This window comes from Anguilla anguilla, chromosome 4 (genome assembly GCF_013347855.1).
Source record: "Anguilla anguilla isolate fAngAng1 chromosome 4, fAngAng1.pri, whole genome shotgun sequence".
Classification (NCBI taxonomy): Eukaryota; Metazoa; Chordata; class Actinopteri; order Anguilliformes; family Anguillidae; genus Anguilla; species Anguilla anguilla.
In genome coordinates, this window is record NC_049204.1 from 22,214,536 (window position 1) to 22,229,642 (window position 15,107).

The 15,107-nt window shown below is 42.5% G+C and overlaps 1 protein-coding gene across 3 annotated transcripts in view; it reads right to left on the minus strand.

Moving 5' to 3' along the window:
• Positions 1 to 15,107, minus strand: part of palm1a (paralemmin 1a) — a 33,533-nt gene that overhangs the window by 11,102 nt on the left and 7,324 nt on the right. For all 3 annotated transcript variants that reach the window (XM_035413528.1, XM_035413529.1, XM_035413531.1), the window contains exons 2-4: positions 8,202 to 8,247; positions 5,176 to 5,256; positions 580 to 707 (exon numbers count right to left, since the gene is read on the minus strand). In XM_035413528.1, the coding sequence (XP_035269419.1) occupies positions 580 to 707; positions 5,176 to 5,256; positions 8,202 to 8,247 (255 nt within the window). The remainder of the gene's footprint in view (positions 1 to 579; positions 708 to 5,175; positions 5,257 to 8,201; positions 8,248 to 15,107) is intronic.

Sequence of the window (15,107 nt, forward strand, 5' to 3'; positions counted from 1 at the left end):
TACATTTTAATATTATGTACACGTGTATATAATTTTGCACAATAATAAACTATTTAATTTTTGTCAAACTGTAAATAATATCATGACTGCTCGGCTCATGTTTCCTATTGCTTTTGGGTGTATCACCTAGATGCAAAACTTTGTGTAAGAAAATATAGTTTATAATCAATTTCAAAAATAGTAATTTGATGTCTTTCAGATAAGCAATTCCGTAATAAACTACAGTTCCCAACATGCATGTGAACTCCGTGAGTTCCACAGTATGTCAACGGAGACTTCCTTCTCTTGCATCCAACTTACTTTCTAGAATGAGTCCATTTAGTCACTAAAAGCAAATTGATCATTTTAATTAAAATATGGGGCTTCTTCAAAAAAAAGGAAACACCCAAAAAATGCTCTGCTACAGGCATCTACGCAAGACCAATATTGCTAAGTCATGCTACAACCATCATATAGAAAGTCTTCCTTCCCAGAATGGACAACCAACAAAAGTAAAATAGTCTGCAAAATACACAGGAATTTCCTCAGAATTTATACTTTATCCCCCGTATTTGCATGTGTTTCCCCCCTTTAACCCACCTGAGAATAGACTCCTCCAGACCCTTGGTCTTGGCCTCATCCTCCTGAAGCTGTTTCTTTGCTTCATCCTCCTCCGGGCCAGCAGAGGGTGCTCCGTCCAGCAGCCATCGTTCCCGCAAAGCCTTTGACTGGACAGGTTGCAAGAAAACAAACAGCCATGAAATCTTTACGCTCAGTCAAAGAAACTGGGAAGAAGACATTAATCTCCATTGCTTTTCACGAGGAAAACTGTATGTGCTATGTCATAATAACTATACTGCAATCCTGTGTACAGCCAATCAATAATGAGTTTTTATAGTAGCCAGGATTATGGTATACAGTCTTATTTTACAGAACACCTTGGTGAGGTTTACAGGTGAAGTCAGACAGCAGATAGAGGCTTGAAGAGAACGGGATTTAATTTCACAAGAAAGACCAGTTATAAATGTAGCACGGCAACAAACAGCTTAGGCTAGTTCATATTTACATGAAAACACAAACATTGGCAGACAATACAGTTAGAGGAGTTTGCAACCAGCTTATAAGATTTTGTGATCTTGCTTAGCTGCAGCCTGAGCCATCACTTAATTTTATCAATGAGATACCACGACATCCATAGCAGACAATAAGTAAAAAAAAAACCCTGTCATATTAACTGTGTAAAAGTATAAATGTTAGATCTTCACATTATCCTATTAAAATATGAATTAAAAAAATAAGTAAGTTTGTTTTTGGAATTCAGATATCTATTTGAAGTTCTTTAAAGAAAAAGAAGATTATCAAAAACGGCTGTCCGAAGCAATACTATTTCCCCTGAAGTCACCACAGAATATTTCTTGTAAAACCCAACACACCAGGGTTCTCTCCATGCATGGTTAGCTTTGTTATTGGCCACCAACGTTGAGCGTGGGGGCCTGGGTTTGACAGGAATCAGGTTTGGTCTGTATGGATCCTTCTAACTTCACCCACCCCCTACTTCTCCTGTCCAAGCAGCTATCATTTATTTACTTGTGACCAGCCAAGGCCAGAGACATCAATTAGCTTCCACTAGGCCAGTCAGCTCACAGTCCACGCTAATGCGCACCCAGAACCAGGGGGGCCTCACCATTAAGTGGGATAGCGGGACGATCGCCAGGGCACCCTGCCAGTGCCCGTCCTCTTCTATGGCATACAAAGGCAGCACCAGGGGTCCTAAGAGAGGAGCAAAGACAACCCCAGGACTGCCAGAACCTGTGGTCCTCCAGCTGCGCGGACCACCGGATGCCCTGAGGGCACCTAAGGCTACATTCACAGGAGCCACAAAGAGGCTTTCACAACCTCCCCTAAGGGTGAGCCCCAGGACAAGCATGGGACAGAGCCCATTAAAAAACACGAGCGCCTCTCACAACAACCGCTTGTGCACGGACTACCGACATTAGCTTCGCTAATGGAATGACACGGAGATGAACAGTTATGCAAGAAATTATCAGTTAATTTCTAAAATAGATTGCAATGCAGCTGAAATGGTTATCTTTGACAAACACGGAATATTGAGGTCCAGTTGTTCCCTTTAGCGTGAAGTGTGCCATTAAACATAAACGTTAGGCATTATTATTTTACTGTTATATATTTTAAGCCTGAGGTCAATTTGCCGTAATTCTGACTACTGCTTTTATTGTTTGTATGATTTGTAAATGCATTATGCCACATTATCCTTGTAAGCCAATCTGGATAAGTGTGTCTGCAAAATAAATAAATAAATAATAGTACAAAAGAAGCTCGCATGCATTATTCATGCTAAGATGGCTATTAGAAACTCTAAAAGTTTCATTTGATGCACTGGCTGTCTAGACAGTACTAGGCATTTAGAAAATGAAAATGCAAAAATTTTAATGTTTTGAAGCAAACTGTTATCTTATACAGATTTTTGTTTTGTTTTTGGAATATTACCTTACTTTTAGCCTTTTTAGCCTTTACATGCAATCCTTGACCTTAATACTGTATGATTTCATCCATTAATCATGAGAAATATTTTCAGCTGATCATACTGCACTATGATCTCTCTCTCTCTCTCTCTCTCTCTCTCTGTCTCTCTCTCTCTCTTTCTCTCTCTCTCTCTCTCTCCCACCACATTTAGCCACATTTAGGTATTGTTTTGGATAGCAGGAATCTGGGGGGAAAGAGACTATTGTATTCACAATCAAAAGATGATCCGTCAATCGCAATATTCACAAATGTGCCACACAGCAACGGTAGCAAAATATTTCTCATCCCCAATCTCGAAGGCATAAACGCACAATCCTAAAAGGATCTTCTGTTGGTTTTTCCATCCTCGGTACCTTACGGAGAGAGACGGAGCGAGAGAGAAAAGGCAGCTCACTCCCTCTCTTTCTCCTCCCACTCCCCTCCCTTCGCCCCTCCCACTCCCAGGAGACGTCCGCAAGGAGTGCTTATTGGCAGAGTGACAGGGCATCTGACACACAGCACGCTCACACCCTTCCACATGCGCACAACACAATCGAGGCAGAAAATAGAAGACAAAGCATCACAGGGGCCTCCCAGGCTCCACATGCAACCTGTGTCTGATAAACTGTTTAGGAGGAGGACAATGCCTTCAAAAAGCAGACAATCGAAGGCCAAACCGGAACAATAAACAATGTCTCATAACCGCAACTGGCACAAAGGCAGACGCAGAAAATAAGGTCTTTGCTCTCAATTAAAAACAAATCACAGACGCACAGGTACATTACTTCTCTGGAGTGTTTATTCTCTGTGAAATTCAACACCTCCGGCTCATCGTCTTACCAAAACACACAAACACACAATAACAAACACCCGTACGTGCATTGGGTTAAGGATGCATCCACGCTTCCTCTGGGTGTACACCCCAGAGAATTCAGCTCCACCAAAAATAGCAGTTCAACATCCTTGTTATTTGACTGAACGAATTAACAGCTGGACTTGACCTTAATGCAGGAAGCCACTGGCTGCGTAATGAGAGGGGAAAGCACAGCACTAATCTGAGGATGCACCAAATCAGCCTCCGGCCACACCATCGCCCGTAATTATGTTCAGGCTCCTGGTCAGCTCTGCACTAATGAGCAGCGAGCAGGGAGGTGCCGATTCTAGGACAAATACATAAATAGGTGGGGTGAGCAAAGCGCCCCCCTCCCCACACATTTTAGTGTAATCATCAAACCCTGACAGCTATGCATTACAATCCAGCCCATTATACACTCGGTCACCTTGCGATTTTAACTGGCCACACTGGGCCCGTGCTTTCATTAACTGAAACTGAAAAAGCAAGCGTGGCCTAAATGCATCTACCCTCCGATACATGCGGATGAATCTTCACAGGTTTGTCACTCTGGCTCACGTTCGCCAGTGTGAAAATTGAAACAACCTGTTCAGCTCTGCAAAATGGAAAAAATGGGGGTCGTTTAGGAGTTAAATGTCAGACTACTGGAACCCCCCTCGAGCTTGGTCAGCCTCATTGCCCAGTTTTCACTGACCATTCAGAGAGAGCGCTTGCTCTTTCACACCTCAGGCTGCTGACTGTGCATTTCAGCTCCATGGAAACTGCTAATGAGGATAGTTTTTGAATCTTATCTCTGTCTGGCCAAAGCTGTGAAAGTCTTTTTCAGCTCGAGTTAGTTTACTTTGTCACTCATTCCTATCCTTCAAAATGAATTTTTGTGGTGTACCTAGATTAACATCATTGCCTTTGTGGTTTTTTGTGCAGGATCTTATTTGCTTTGAAATATTCATCCACTTCTCTTTATTACAGGCTTTTGCTGTTCTCTTTTGTTGTTAAACCTTCTGTAAAATCTTGAGATTGCTGTTTTATGACACCTGCCTCACTGAACACACAAATAAACATTGTCAAAACAAACAAAAATATAAAAACTGACAGCAAATTTACAAGAAAATCTCAAGTTTCAGAAGCTTCAAACTTTACAACTCACAAATGTGCTGCACAGCAAAGCAACTGAGCAGTGAAAGACAATGCAGTGTACATTTAGATGGAGGAAGTGGAGTATTTTTTTCTCACTTCCAAAGCAGGAAACATCCTTTAAATCCACCATCTACAGCAGAAGTGACAAAACTTCCCACCAGAAGACTGGGGCTTTAAACAGATGAACAGGGACTTTAAACAGGTGCACCCACTCTGGCCTGTGTCACATGGGGACTTCTGTACTGCTAAGAGGCCAGACCAGTCTAGGATTCCTGCGGCCACACTATACAGATCCAGTTGCACTACGCCTTTCACTTACCAGAACCTCAGCCACCAGAGCCAAATGCTAGACACTGCAGTATTTAAATTTTATGTATACTGTATATGTATATAAAATATTTATGAAACAAGTAAGAAGCAGCATAATCTGTACCCATAGTCATAGGGCAATGTTAATGCCTCATTTCAGCAACACATGCACAGTACACTCAATATTAAAATTAAGCTTTACTGTCAAAGCAACATAATCAATCAACTGCACTTCTGATTAAAACAGCACACCTGTTACCCTTCATGAAAAATCACACACCATAGACTGGACACCATCATAACTGGGACCAGACTGAAGGACATTAATGACCTGTGGCCATTTCCTTGAGAGGTATGCAGACTGCAGTTCTCACCTTGAGATGCTGGAGCTGTCTGCGGTCATCTTCCAGCTGCCTCCGCTTGTTCTCAATCTCTGTCTGCCTCTTCCTTTTCTCCTGCAAAACAGCAAACACACATGTATTCTGCCATGGAGGTGAAGACATTGCTTCTGTCCCTGGTACTAAATCACAGTTCCCTCAGCCACCCCTACTGCAGCTACGCAGCCTTTGCTGTAAGCCCAGTCTAGCACTGAAATGTATATTATCTATTTTATATTCTTCCAGGTAGGAAGACATGAACATGAATAGTTTTGCCCCTCAGGAAAAAGCAGAAATAGTCATCATCTGCAAAGACCACAACCTAGTTGGAATTCTATTGGTTGAAGGCTCTCAGCTGTGTGTGGGCGTGTCCCTCAGCTATTCCACTCTTTTACCATCAGATAATTATATTGGTGGGAACACGAATTTGTATTTAATACTAGTTTACAATAGAACAGTATTAAATACAATAAGGCATTACATACATGCTTTAAAGTTTCAATGCATGCCATCAAGGCTGAATCTGGGAAGTGAAAACACCTCCAGATTAAATAAATGCTGGAGTTTCACCATTTTCCCATATATAAGTACGAAGAAAAGGTTGTGATATTTTTCCTCCTCTGTATCAATAACAAAGCAGTACCAGTATAAAAACATAGTTTAAAAGCATTTATTTGAAATACAGAATTATCAATATGTCAGAGTAGACAAATAATTTTATTAGACACTATAAATACACTTTGATAGAACAGAGCGAAACAGCGGAAAATAGAGTACAGTAATAGTGTTATTTATTCGCCATTAGTCCTTGATCATTGCCACTGAGCCAACAGTGGGAACAATGCATTGACTTTTTACAAGACATTTTTATGGGCTTATTAAGTAATTAAGGGCATAGCAGAAGCAAACAATTTCCTGCATGTTGCTGTTTTACTTCAGTGGTTTAAGGGTCTGTATGTCAGCAAGATTTTGGGGGCACAGAAGTAAGGTTGACATCAGGCCCCATTTATTTTGCCCACCCATGCACCGCAGCCCCCCCAATCCCCCCACCCTGGTAAAAGTTCCCAGTCCTTCTTATTATTCATTTGGACCAAATCACCACTACGACTGCTCATCATATCTCCAGCTCCATAGATTTACGATGTCTCACCTTTCAGTTGACTGATTGGTTAGAACCTCAGTAGTGAAATGAGTGTGGTATACTCTCTCTCTCTAGAGGCTGTTTGGCTTTTCTCTTTAGGAGGCTCTACCATGAGATCATCGTATAATTGAATCTGTGAGGATGGGCACGTTGCACAAAGTGGCACTCTCCCCTGCTCTCTGATTGGCACTTACTGCGGCGTGTTTGCACTGGGCTCTTCCGGTCACTTTCTACCATAATCCATTACCCCCCCAGTTTAAAACGTTAACAGCAGGCACGTTTGCAACATCAGCACGGCCTTAATCTCTGTGCAGCGAGCCATGGTAAAGCAGACGGACAGCTGGGGAGGATATCACTTTCAGGCGAGGGAAGAGGAAACAAAAGGGGAGAGGACTCGTGAAAAAGAAAATGGGATGAAAAAACACGAGCAGGAACAGAGAGAGGCTACCCAAAAGGGGGCTACCGTAAAGGAGCTAGAGGAACACGAATGCGAGACAAACATTAGCTAGCGTGGGCAATGTATTATTTATGCAATTGTGCAGACTGCAATGCTAGCCTTGGCAGGGCTAGTTGGCAGATTTTGCCAACACAGCATTATCGAGCTGTACAGAATTAAATAGAGGGAGGAAGGGAGAGAGAGAGAGAGCAAGAGCGAGATGTTATATATATAGAGAGAGATAGAGAAAGAGAGAGCGAGAGAGAGAGAGGGAGGAAAGGAGGAGGGGCAGGGAAACACAAAGTGAGACTGAACAGTGGGGAGCAGGTGCAGGCAGTAGGAAGTAGGCAGGATGTATTTAAGAGATCCTGTGAGTGCCCTATTATGTATTCTTCAGTATAAGGAAGCGGGCAGCAGATTTGGTAAAGAGGGTTGGGATTTGTAAGGATGAACTGTGTATGTGTTTGTGTTTTTGTGTTTTGTTGTCTCTGTGCGCATGTAGTGTACGTGCGTGTGTGTGTGTGTGTGTGTGTGTGTGGGGGGGGGGGGGGTCGATTAATGCATTAGAGTGCATTACCTCTCTTTGGTCCTTTTCCCTCAGCTGATTGGAATCAAAGGGAAGAGGCAAGGGGAGAAAGAATTATGGTGGTGGGGTTGGGGGGGGGGGGGTTACCTCACTGAAAGTGTATCAGGAAGAGAAAGCAGGGTCCTCTAAGCTCTACTGAAATTTGGAGTGATAATCTAGAACCGCGAGGTTAAGATCTATATGAGCAGACTAGGAGGTGGAGAACAGATGGAGTTGTTGAGCTGGTGATGGAAGAAATGCTTGCATTTACCCCCTTTACCTACAGCGATATAAAACAGAAACAGTGTCGATAGTTTCTAAAATATTGCCTTCAGCTTGATATGCCAATAAATCATATAAAAAGAACACCAAAAGAATCAATTGACAGGAAAATCATAATCATATGTGTTGTTCTTCTCTCAACTTTACAGACACATAATCATATCTCAAATCGAACCTGGTAATCCAGATGTGTAACACACTCCCAAAGTATCATCGCTTGGACACAAACCTCCTGCACTATTTGCTGTTAGGGGTATTAGAGACGGGCACATTTGCAGATATTATGGCTAAATATAAGCACATACGTTACAGGGCTCTCTAGCTAAGCAGCCAAGTGGGTAATATAGAATAAATAATTATGAATCAGTATATGTGGGCAACAGCATTTCAGCATTACAGCATTTCATCTGTGCTGTACCCCAATGGGCATTTTTAAAGTGATGTACATAGTGTGATGTGGCCATGGCAACTTTAACTCTGAATCAGCACACAAACTAAAGCCTGAATCAGAAAAGTTTCAATGTTTTTTTCATTTAACACCGACTGCTCAATCAAGCATGAAGTTGAAGTGCATGTTCAACAGTTTTTGGAAGTCTTACCGCTATAGCCTGGAGTCTCTCCTGCTGTGACAACGCCTCAGACATCCTGCCCAGGAGAGAGGGAGAGAGAGAGGGGGAGAGAGAAAACATTCAGAAGAGAAACTGCACAATGGAGTGGGGGAAGAGGGGGGAAGGCATCGTCCCCCTCCCACAGCCAATCTGACAACTCTGAGCTCACACATCCGGAGTTTCTTTGCTTTTATAGCAAGCTGAGGAGTGAGAATAGGAAAAAAGTTCAGTTCCTTCCTAAGCTCTCATCCTTAAGTATTTTTATACACATTCTCTCCTTAGTTTGCTAACATACAGGCATGTACACAAACATGATTAATGCAAGAGCATGCACCATGCACACACACACACTCGCAAACTCGAATGCAAACGCACGCACACACACACGCATGCACAGTCACACTCACATGCATGCACACATACACACTCACATACTCACATGCATGCAAGCAAGCACACACTAACACACACACATATACATGCACAGACACTCACATACACATGCACACACACACACACATACAAATGCACACAGGCACACACAGACACTCACTCACACACACACATGCACAGCCACAGACACAGACACACACACACGCATGCACACACACACACACATGCACACACACAGACACACACACACACACACATGCACAGACACACACACACACACACATGCACACACACACACTCACACACACTCTTGTCCAAAATGGTCCACTCCTACATATGTTCTAGTTCAAATTTCCCTGCATTCCAGCAGACACCTCACTCCCCTTTTCACTGACAGTACTTCCAGAACTGTACTGTACGCCTCATTCTCGGCTGTTGGGCACGTTACTATAGCAGAAACATATGCACATAATGCCTTCATCGAAAAACTATCTAGAATATTTGCATAGCAGTCTCCCAACTGCTCAGTTTTCCTGGACGCATTTCACTAGGACTCAGTTTCAAAATGACATGCCACAAGCACTTAAAATGATTTGCTGCATTGACATGACATTTCATACAGCAAAGTGTGATTTACATTCGAGAGAACTGCACCAGGGTCTTTGAGCCTATGCTTTGAAATACCGTGGGCTTTTCCCAAATTGTTGTCCCTGCCAAACGTACAATGCAAAGCTGCAGCACATGAATACAATTTAAAGTAAGAACTGAAATGGCACATGCAATTGTTGGAATATTTCGGCATCAACCAGGAGGACAGGCAGTAACATTCAATATTCTGGCATTCACTTAAATCCACCAAACTCAAGATGCTGCTGTTTATTCTCTCAATACTGACAGCATTATGTTCAGGCACACCCACTGCCTGATTTATTAAACAGAATAGAAAACAAATCCAATTTTTACTTTGTTTCAAAAAATGAAATCTAAAATGAATTTTGAAGGGCCTGCTAGTTTGGTTGAAGGGAGCTATACTGAGCACAGAAAGACCCCTCATTTTGCCACTTTCTTGGATTGATCTGTACTCCTCACTAGATAGACGGGTAAGAGCAACTTTGGGGAAAATGGTCGGAATTCCTATTTTTTTGGCAAGCACAGTCTCATTCCTCAGTTCAGCAGGAATGTTTGCTCCCTCCTGTCCTTTAGGAAACAGGAAAACAAACTAGAACAAAGGTTGATAAAATACCAAAATATTATGAATGGCAGACCAAATCTTGAACTTTTGTCAGCATTTTTGTTGAATGCAGTCCTCACTAAGAGATTCCAGAATTTCAAAATAAGGAGACTGTGAAAAGATCTAAAAGGCAAATATTTGGCCCATTTTACTCTGGAAAATGGCTCTATGAACCATTTTTCAGTTGGCCTTATTTAGTTTGTCAAGAGGTCATATACACAAAGCCAAGATTCACAGCTAAAAGTAAGGACTGTATGTATAACTTGTACAAATAACTTTAACAAATGCATGTATAAATAGAAATAAAAAAGGAGCGAGCATAAACTGTTGAGATGTGCAGAATAAGGCCAAGCAGAGGATGACACAATGGTGTCTTTTGTCATTCACTTTTGCAGCACAGTTGCATTGCTCTCTGGTAGAATGAGGGATTCATTCTTGGGAAAGGCTGCAGGGAAGTCATATGGCCGACCGGAGGACTCCGTGCCCCACCCAAGCAAAGAGTAGGTCACATTTTCACCAAGTTTATCCCCTTAAAAAACACACTCATAGGTCATTTTCCTTTCATTCTTTGCCTTTTATCCTCTTTTCGCATCAGGAAACTTCTCAAATGGAGCTACCCACGCCTAACAGGATGTACACAGAAGTAAGACACGGATTTATTATTTTATTGTAGTTGTAGAGGGAACCACCTGGTACTGTACCCCGCTTATCCCCAAACAACAATGTCACCATTCCTCACACAGAACTGTACGCCCATGGTTTACTCAAGAGGCACAGAGCTCAACACATAACAGTGCTGAACTGGATTTACCGAGGGCATCCTAGAGGAGTACTCTGCCTGAACGAAGCACAAGAGGGTCACAAGAAATCCCGAGCACCAGCAGCAGCAGCCAGCTAGCACTTATCCCTGATGAAATTCATTAATGTCCCGCCACACGTTTCCAGAAAGGTCACAAGACAGGCAGCTTGCGCCCGCTATTCGATATCAGATAGCCCTCCTGGAAACAGCCAGTACGTTTGGTATCTGGGGCTGGGCTGGAAAAACAGCTCCCCTGATTGTCCATGTGAAAGGAGAGCAAGCATGCCATGAGGGAATGCAGGAATGCCTGGACTCCAGGCAGGCCCGACCCCCCTCGCCCAACACCCCAAAAAATCCAACATGTGTTTCCCCCTCCCCTGGGGACCCCCTTTATAACACACACCACCTGCAAAAATATAAAACACGTTTTGGAGATGGAAGCGAAGTACCCGCCGCTTATAAAAAGAGGGCGTGGGGAGTCGGGGAGAGAGAGGGGGGTAACCGGGATAAAATTTACTTTTAAAATACACTTTTTAAAGTGCCAGTCACACTGAAACCAACTTCAGGTTTTAATGGAAACGTTTAGTGTCAATAACTGTTTTCCATTCATGCTAAATTCACTGCAAGTTTGTTTGCAGTGTCATGCAGCCAGAGGAATGGCCTGTGTTATGCGGGTGGTGTCATCAGGCTGTACAATGACAGGAATGGAAATTAAAGACAGCAAGACAGAGAGTTCTGGCACTGCTTCAATGAGGGAAAGACGGCAATGCTTGAGATCCTGGGATGCGTCAATGCCGCGCATTCTAGGAAATCGGAAACAAAATAATCCATGACAAAGATTGCATGTGGTTGTGCATACAGAGGGATGTAACCTGAGCGACAGACTAACCAGATTGGACACAGACTGAACGCAGAGAGAGCTGAACAGGAACAATGGCAGGGTTAGTGGGTGGTTCTCCAATGGTTAATATTACATAATAATTAATTGTTCACAAAGCTGTGAGTGTTCAGTCCTCTTGATATTAAATGAGGCCTTCTGTAGAGGCCTGAAGTATCGAGCCAGCGCGTGTTTCTATGGTTCTGTTTCCTCAAAAATGAAGATCATATGTCTCAGGACATTCACGGGCTAATTCCCTCACGGTCACATGCACATTTCAGAGGGCACAAACAACAACTGGGATTCAGGGCTTTTTAAGGCTCAAAGAGCAGTTTGTTTCATTTTTTTTACTGCACTGTTTTCAACAGTTTGCTCCAAATGTACGTAACCGTACGTGGAATGCTTTGAGGAGACGCTCCCCTCGCAAAGGGTTACAGGTAAATGGGAAAAGGCCTGCAAACATACAGGCATGAAAAGGAGCAATGAGTCCAATCACAGCTCAGATGCTCCGAACCCCAGTGGGATGAGAGTCGATAAAACGCAGGAATGTTAACGCAAGGGAACATGCGACAACGAAACAGTGGAACAATGGATTGAGCCTGGTGTTCACTCCATTAAGAGGAAGCTTTGGGGTGACAGCTCCGTATCGCCCCAAAATGCGCGCTATTCTGCGGCCTGTGGGGTGGCTGTGGCTAAAGTATGTCCTGGGGGGCAGGACACAGGGGAGGTCCAAACGCCCAGGGAGCGTCCCGGAAGTGTGGCTGTCAAAACTGAAGCGCTCATTCACCACTTCCCTAATTACTGGACAACCAGGCGCTCTGAAGAACGTGGGTGGGGGATGGGCAGGACACAGGAAGCTTATTGACAGGAGGAGAGGGAGCGGAACTAAAATTATGAAAACGGAAAAATGAAAGGGGTGCACACGGGGACGGAGGCCACGGGTTTCGAGTTCTGATCAAGTATGTGATCATATTCCAGTCGTCGCTAAGATTCTCAAATGGTGTTGTCAGCATCTTTAAAGCACAGATGAAAATCTTAATGGCCCCCTTAGTGATATATAATATACTATTCACAGAGCTTATACGTCCTCACATATTCTAATGCATCTCAGAACTATTTCAGATAAATTATTTTTCATATTCAGATATTCTGGAATGCGTCCCAGAATTTTCTGCCAGACCTATCCCAGGACTATTGGCCTATGTTAAGGTTTCACAGCTAGACCTGTAAGTCTATGTGATAATTCCATTATCACATAGACTTTATCACATAGACCACTACCAGCAGTACAACAGGGCAAATGTTCAAAGGAAGATTTGAATACTGTATATGAAATATAAATCACTGGGGAAAGGGGATAGAGTCTAGTTTGAAAGTAGTCAGAAATACAGAAATTTTTATTTGCCATTACTCTAGCCTTATTTCTAATCGGCTCACCTTGTAGCTAAAAATCATGTTATAAGTTAACCAATAATGAAGCTGGATCTCACAAGGCCATTCAGCTTTAAATCCAACATGGAATTCCAAAAATATGCAGCATAATAAGACGAAGCGCACAAATAAGTTGTGTATAGTTACATCTGATTGCAAAAAATGCTACTTTAAATGGAAAAATCGCTTCCATTTAAATGAACACATTTTTGTATCAGTGATGTAACAAAGATATCTATGTTTTGTATAATAAGGTGCTTGAAAAGGCACAATTGCTTATGCTACTTCCAGGTTAATATGCCATTCTGTTAACCGACAGGCCAGTTAATCATGCTGAGGTTTGTATGTCCCAGGTTATACAGTATATATGTCATATATATATGTGTGTGTGTGTGTGTGTGTGTGTGTGTGTGTGAATGTGTGTGTGTGTGTGTGTGCGTACTACACATACCACATAATTTCTGGTTGGTTTTGTAGAAGGAAAAGGCCTATGTGTGTGTGCCGTCCCACTTGAAAGCATGCAGTGAAGAGAGCACGCTCGCCAGCTAAGTGGCTGTGCTACAGAAGTGGCCGCACTCCACAAGTGCTTTCACATGTAGGACAGGCCAGCCTCCACAGAGCCAGGAGCTACAGTGCACACCAACGGTACTGCTACTTCTCCAGAAAGGCTGCAGACTATGGAAATAAAGGCCTCCCGAACACAGTGTACAACACAGGCCATGGGAAGGCCTGCAAACTGACTCAGCCGTCTCATCAAGGCCAACGGCCTCTGAAGGGCCTCAGAATGAGGCCATAATTACTGAGCCTATGCTCCATATTAATTTCTACAAAACGATAAGGGCCCTGAATGGACATCTGTTCACTTTTACAATCCATGCGCTGCATTTAGAATGTAGTAGGGATGAGAGCCTTCTAGTCATTCTACTACAAGAACAATCATTTACTTGGACCAGTATTTAATTTGTTAATGAGCCAAACTGAAGAATTACTATAATCAATATTCATAAAGGAGAGCCAAAAAATCAAGCAAGGTAATACACTAAAGAGTGACCACAAGTCTCCCAGCAATTGTGTCATTAAGTATATGGTAATTACCATAGTATTGAAGATTATGATAACAAATACATAAAAATTCAATTTTGGAATCCATGAAATATTAAAATATACATAAACTTATTATTTTCTTGTTAATTATTATCTCACTCAATTCAGTTACCTCAGTCAACAATAGGAATCAAGACGCCTGATTTAACTTCCTTTGACAACTCTGTGCATATGCACATTTTTTAAAGCTCGAAATGTTCATCACACAAAATGATACTCCATTGCTTTATAAGTGAATAGCTCCTTCCAAATTAGGAATATGAGGTTTCCATTTTGCATCTAAAAACAACATTAGCTACACCCTTTAACTGAAAGAGATGTTTTTTTCTTCTCCACACAAGCAAAAAGGCACTTTTCGAACATATTAAACTTGGTGTGTTTCCTCCGTTTAGGCTCATAAAACGAGAACTGGCTCAGACTCAACCATCTCTTGCTCTGCAACTTTGGGCATGAACTCTACATTTAAAATCTCAGACATTCGGTCAGAGTGGAAAGGCTTTTTGATGACGGTGAATGTGAGAGTCTAGGAGAGCAATGAGGAGCTCATTCATATCTAGTGCATCAATTTCCCCAAATGACTGACAAATCTCTGCGCCCTTACTGTCAGCCCATCTGAGTTTAAATCTTCAGGAACATAATGGTAAAAGTATATTAAGATGAGACTCATCCTGCTGTTCTTTATCTCAAAATCTGTGGAACAGAGTGCTGGATATAGAGGCACAGGCCATACTGGGCAGGATCATTGAATAGAGTACAGTCATACAGTACATGACTGGCCACTGGGTGACTTGATGGTGATGAAAATTTGACCCACAGGACTCATTTTTAATATTTTAGCATCGACACTAAAATTGTGGCATTTCCACAAACTCCCAAATGTACTGGAACAAGGAGGGGACACAAAGCACATGCAGCCACCCATCCGCAGGCATTTCCTGTGATGGCAGGGGGTGTGAATTTTTTCCCTCTCTTCACACACGTGCCCACCAAATACACATGGCACGCTGTTCCAATTACAATGGCACCAAACCAGATCTGATTATCATTTCCACATAGCTGAAA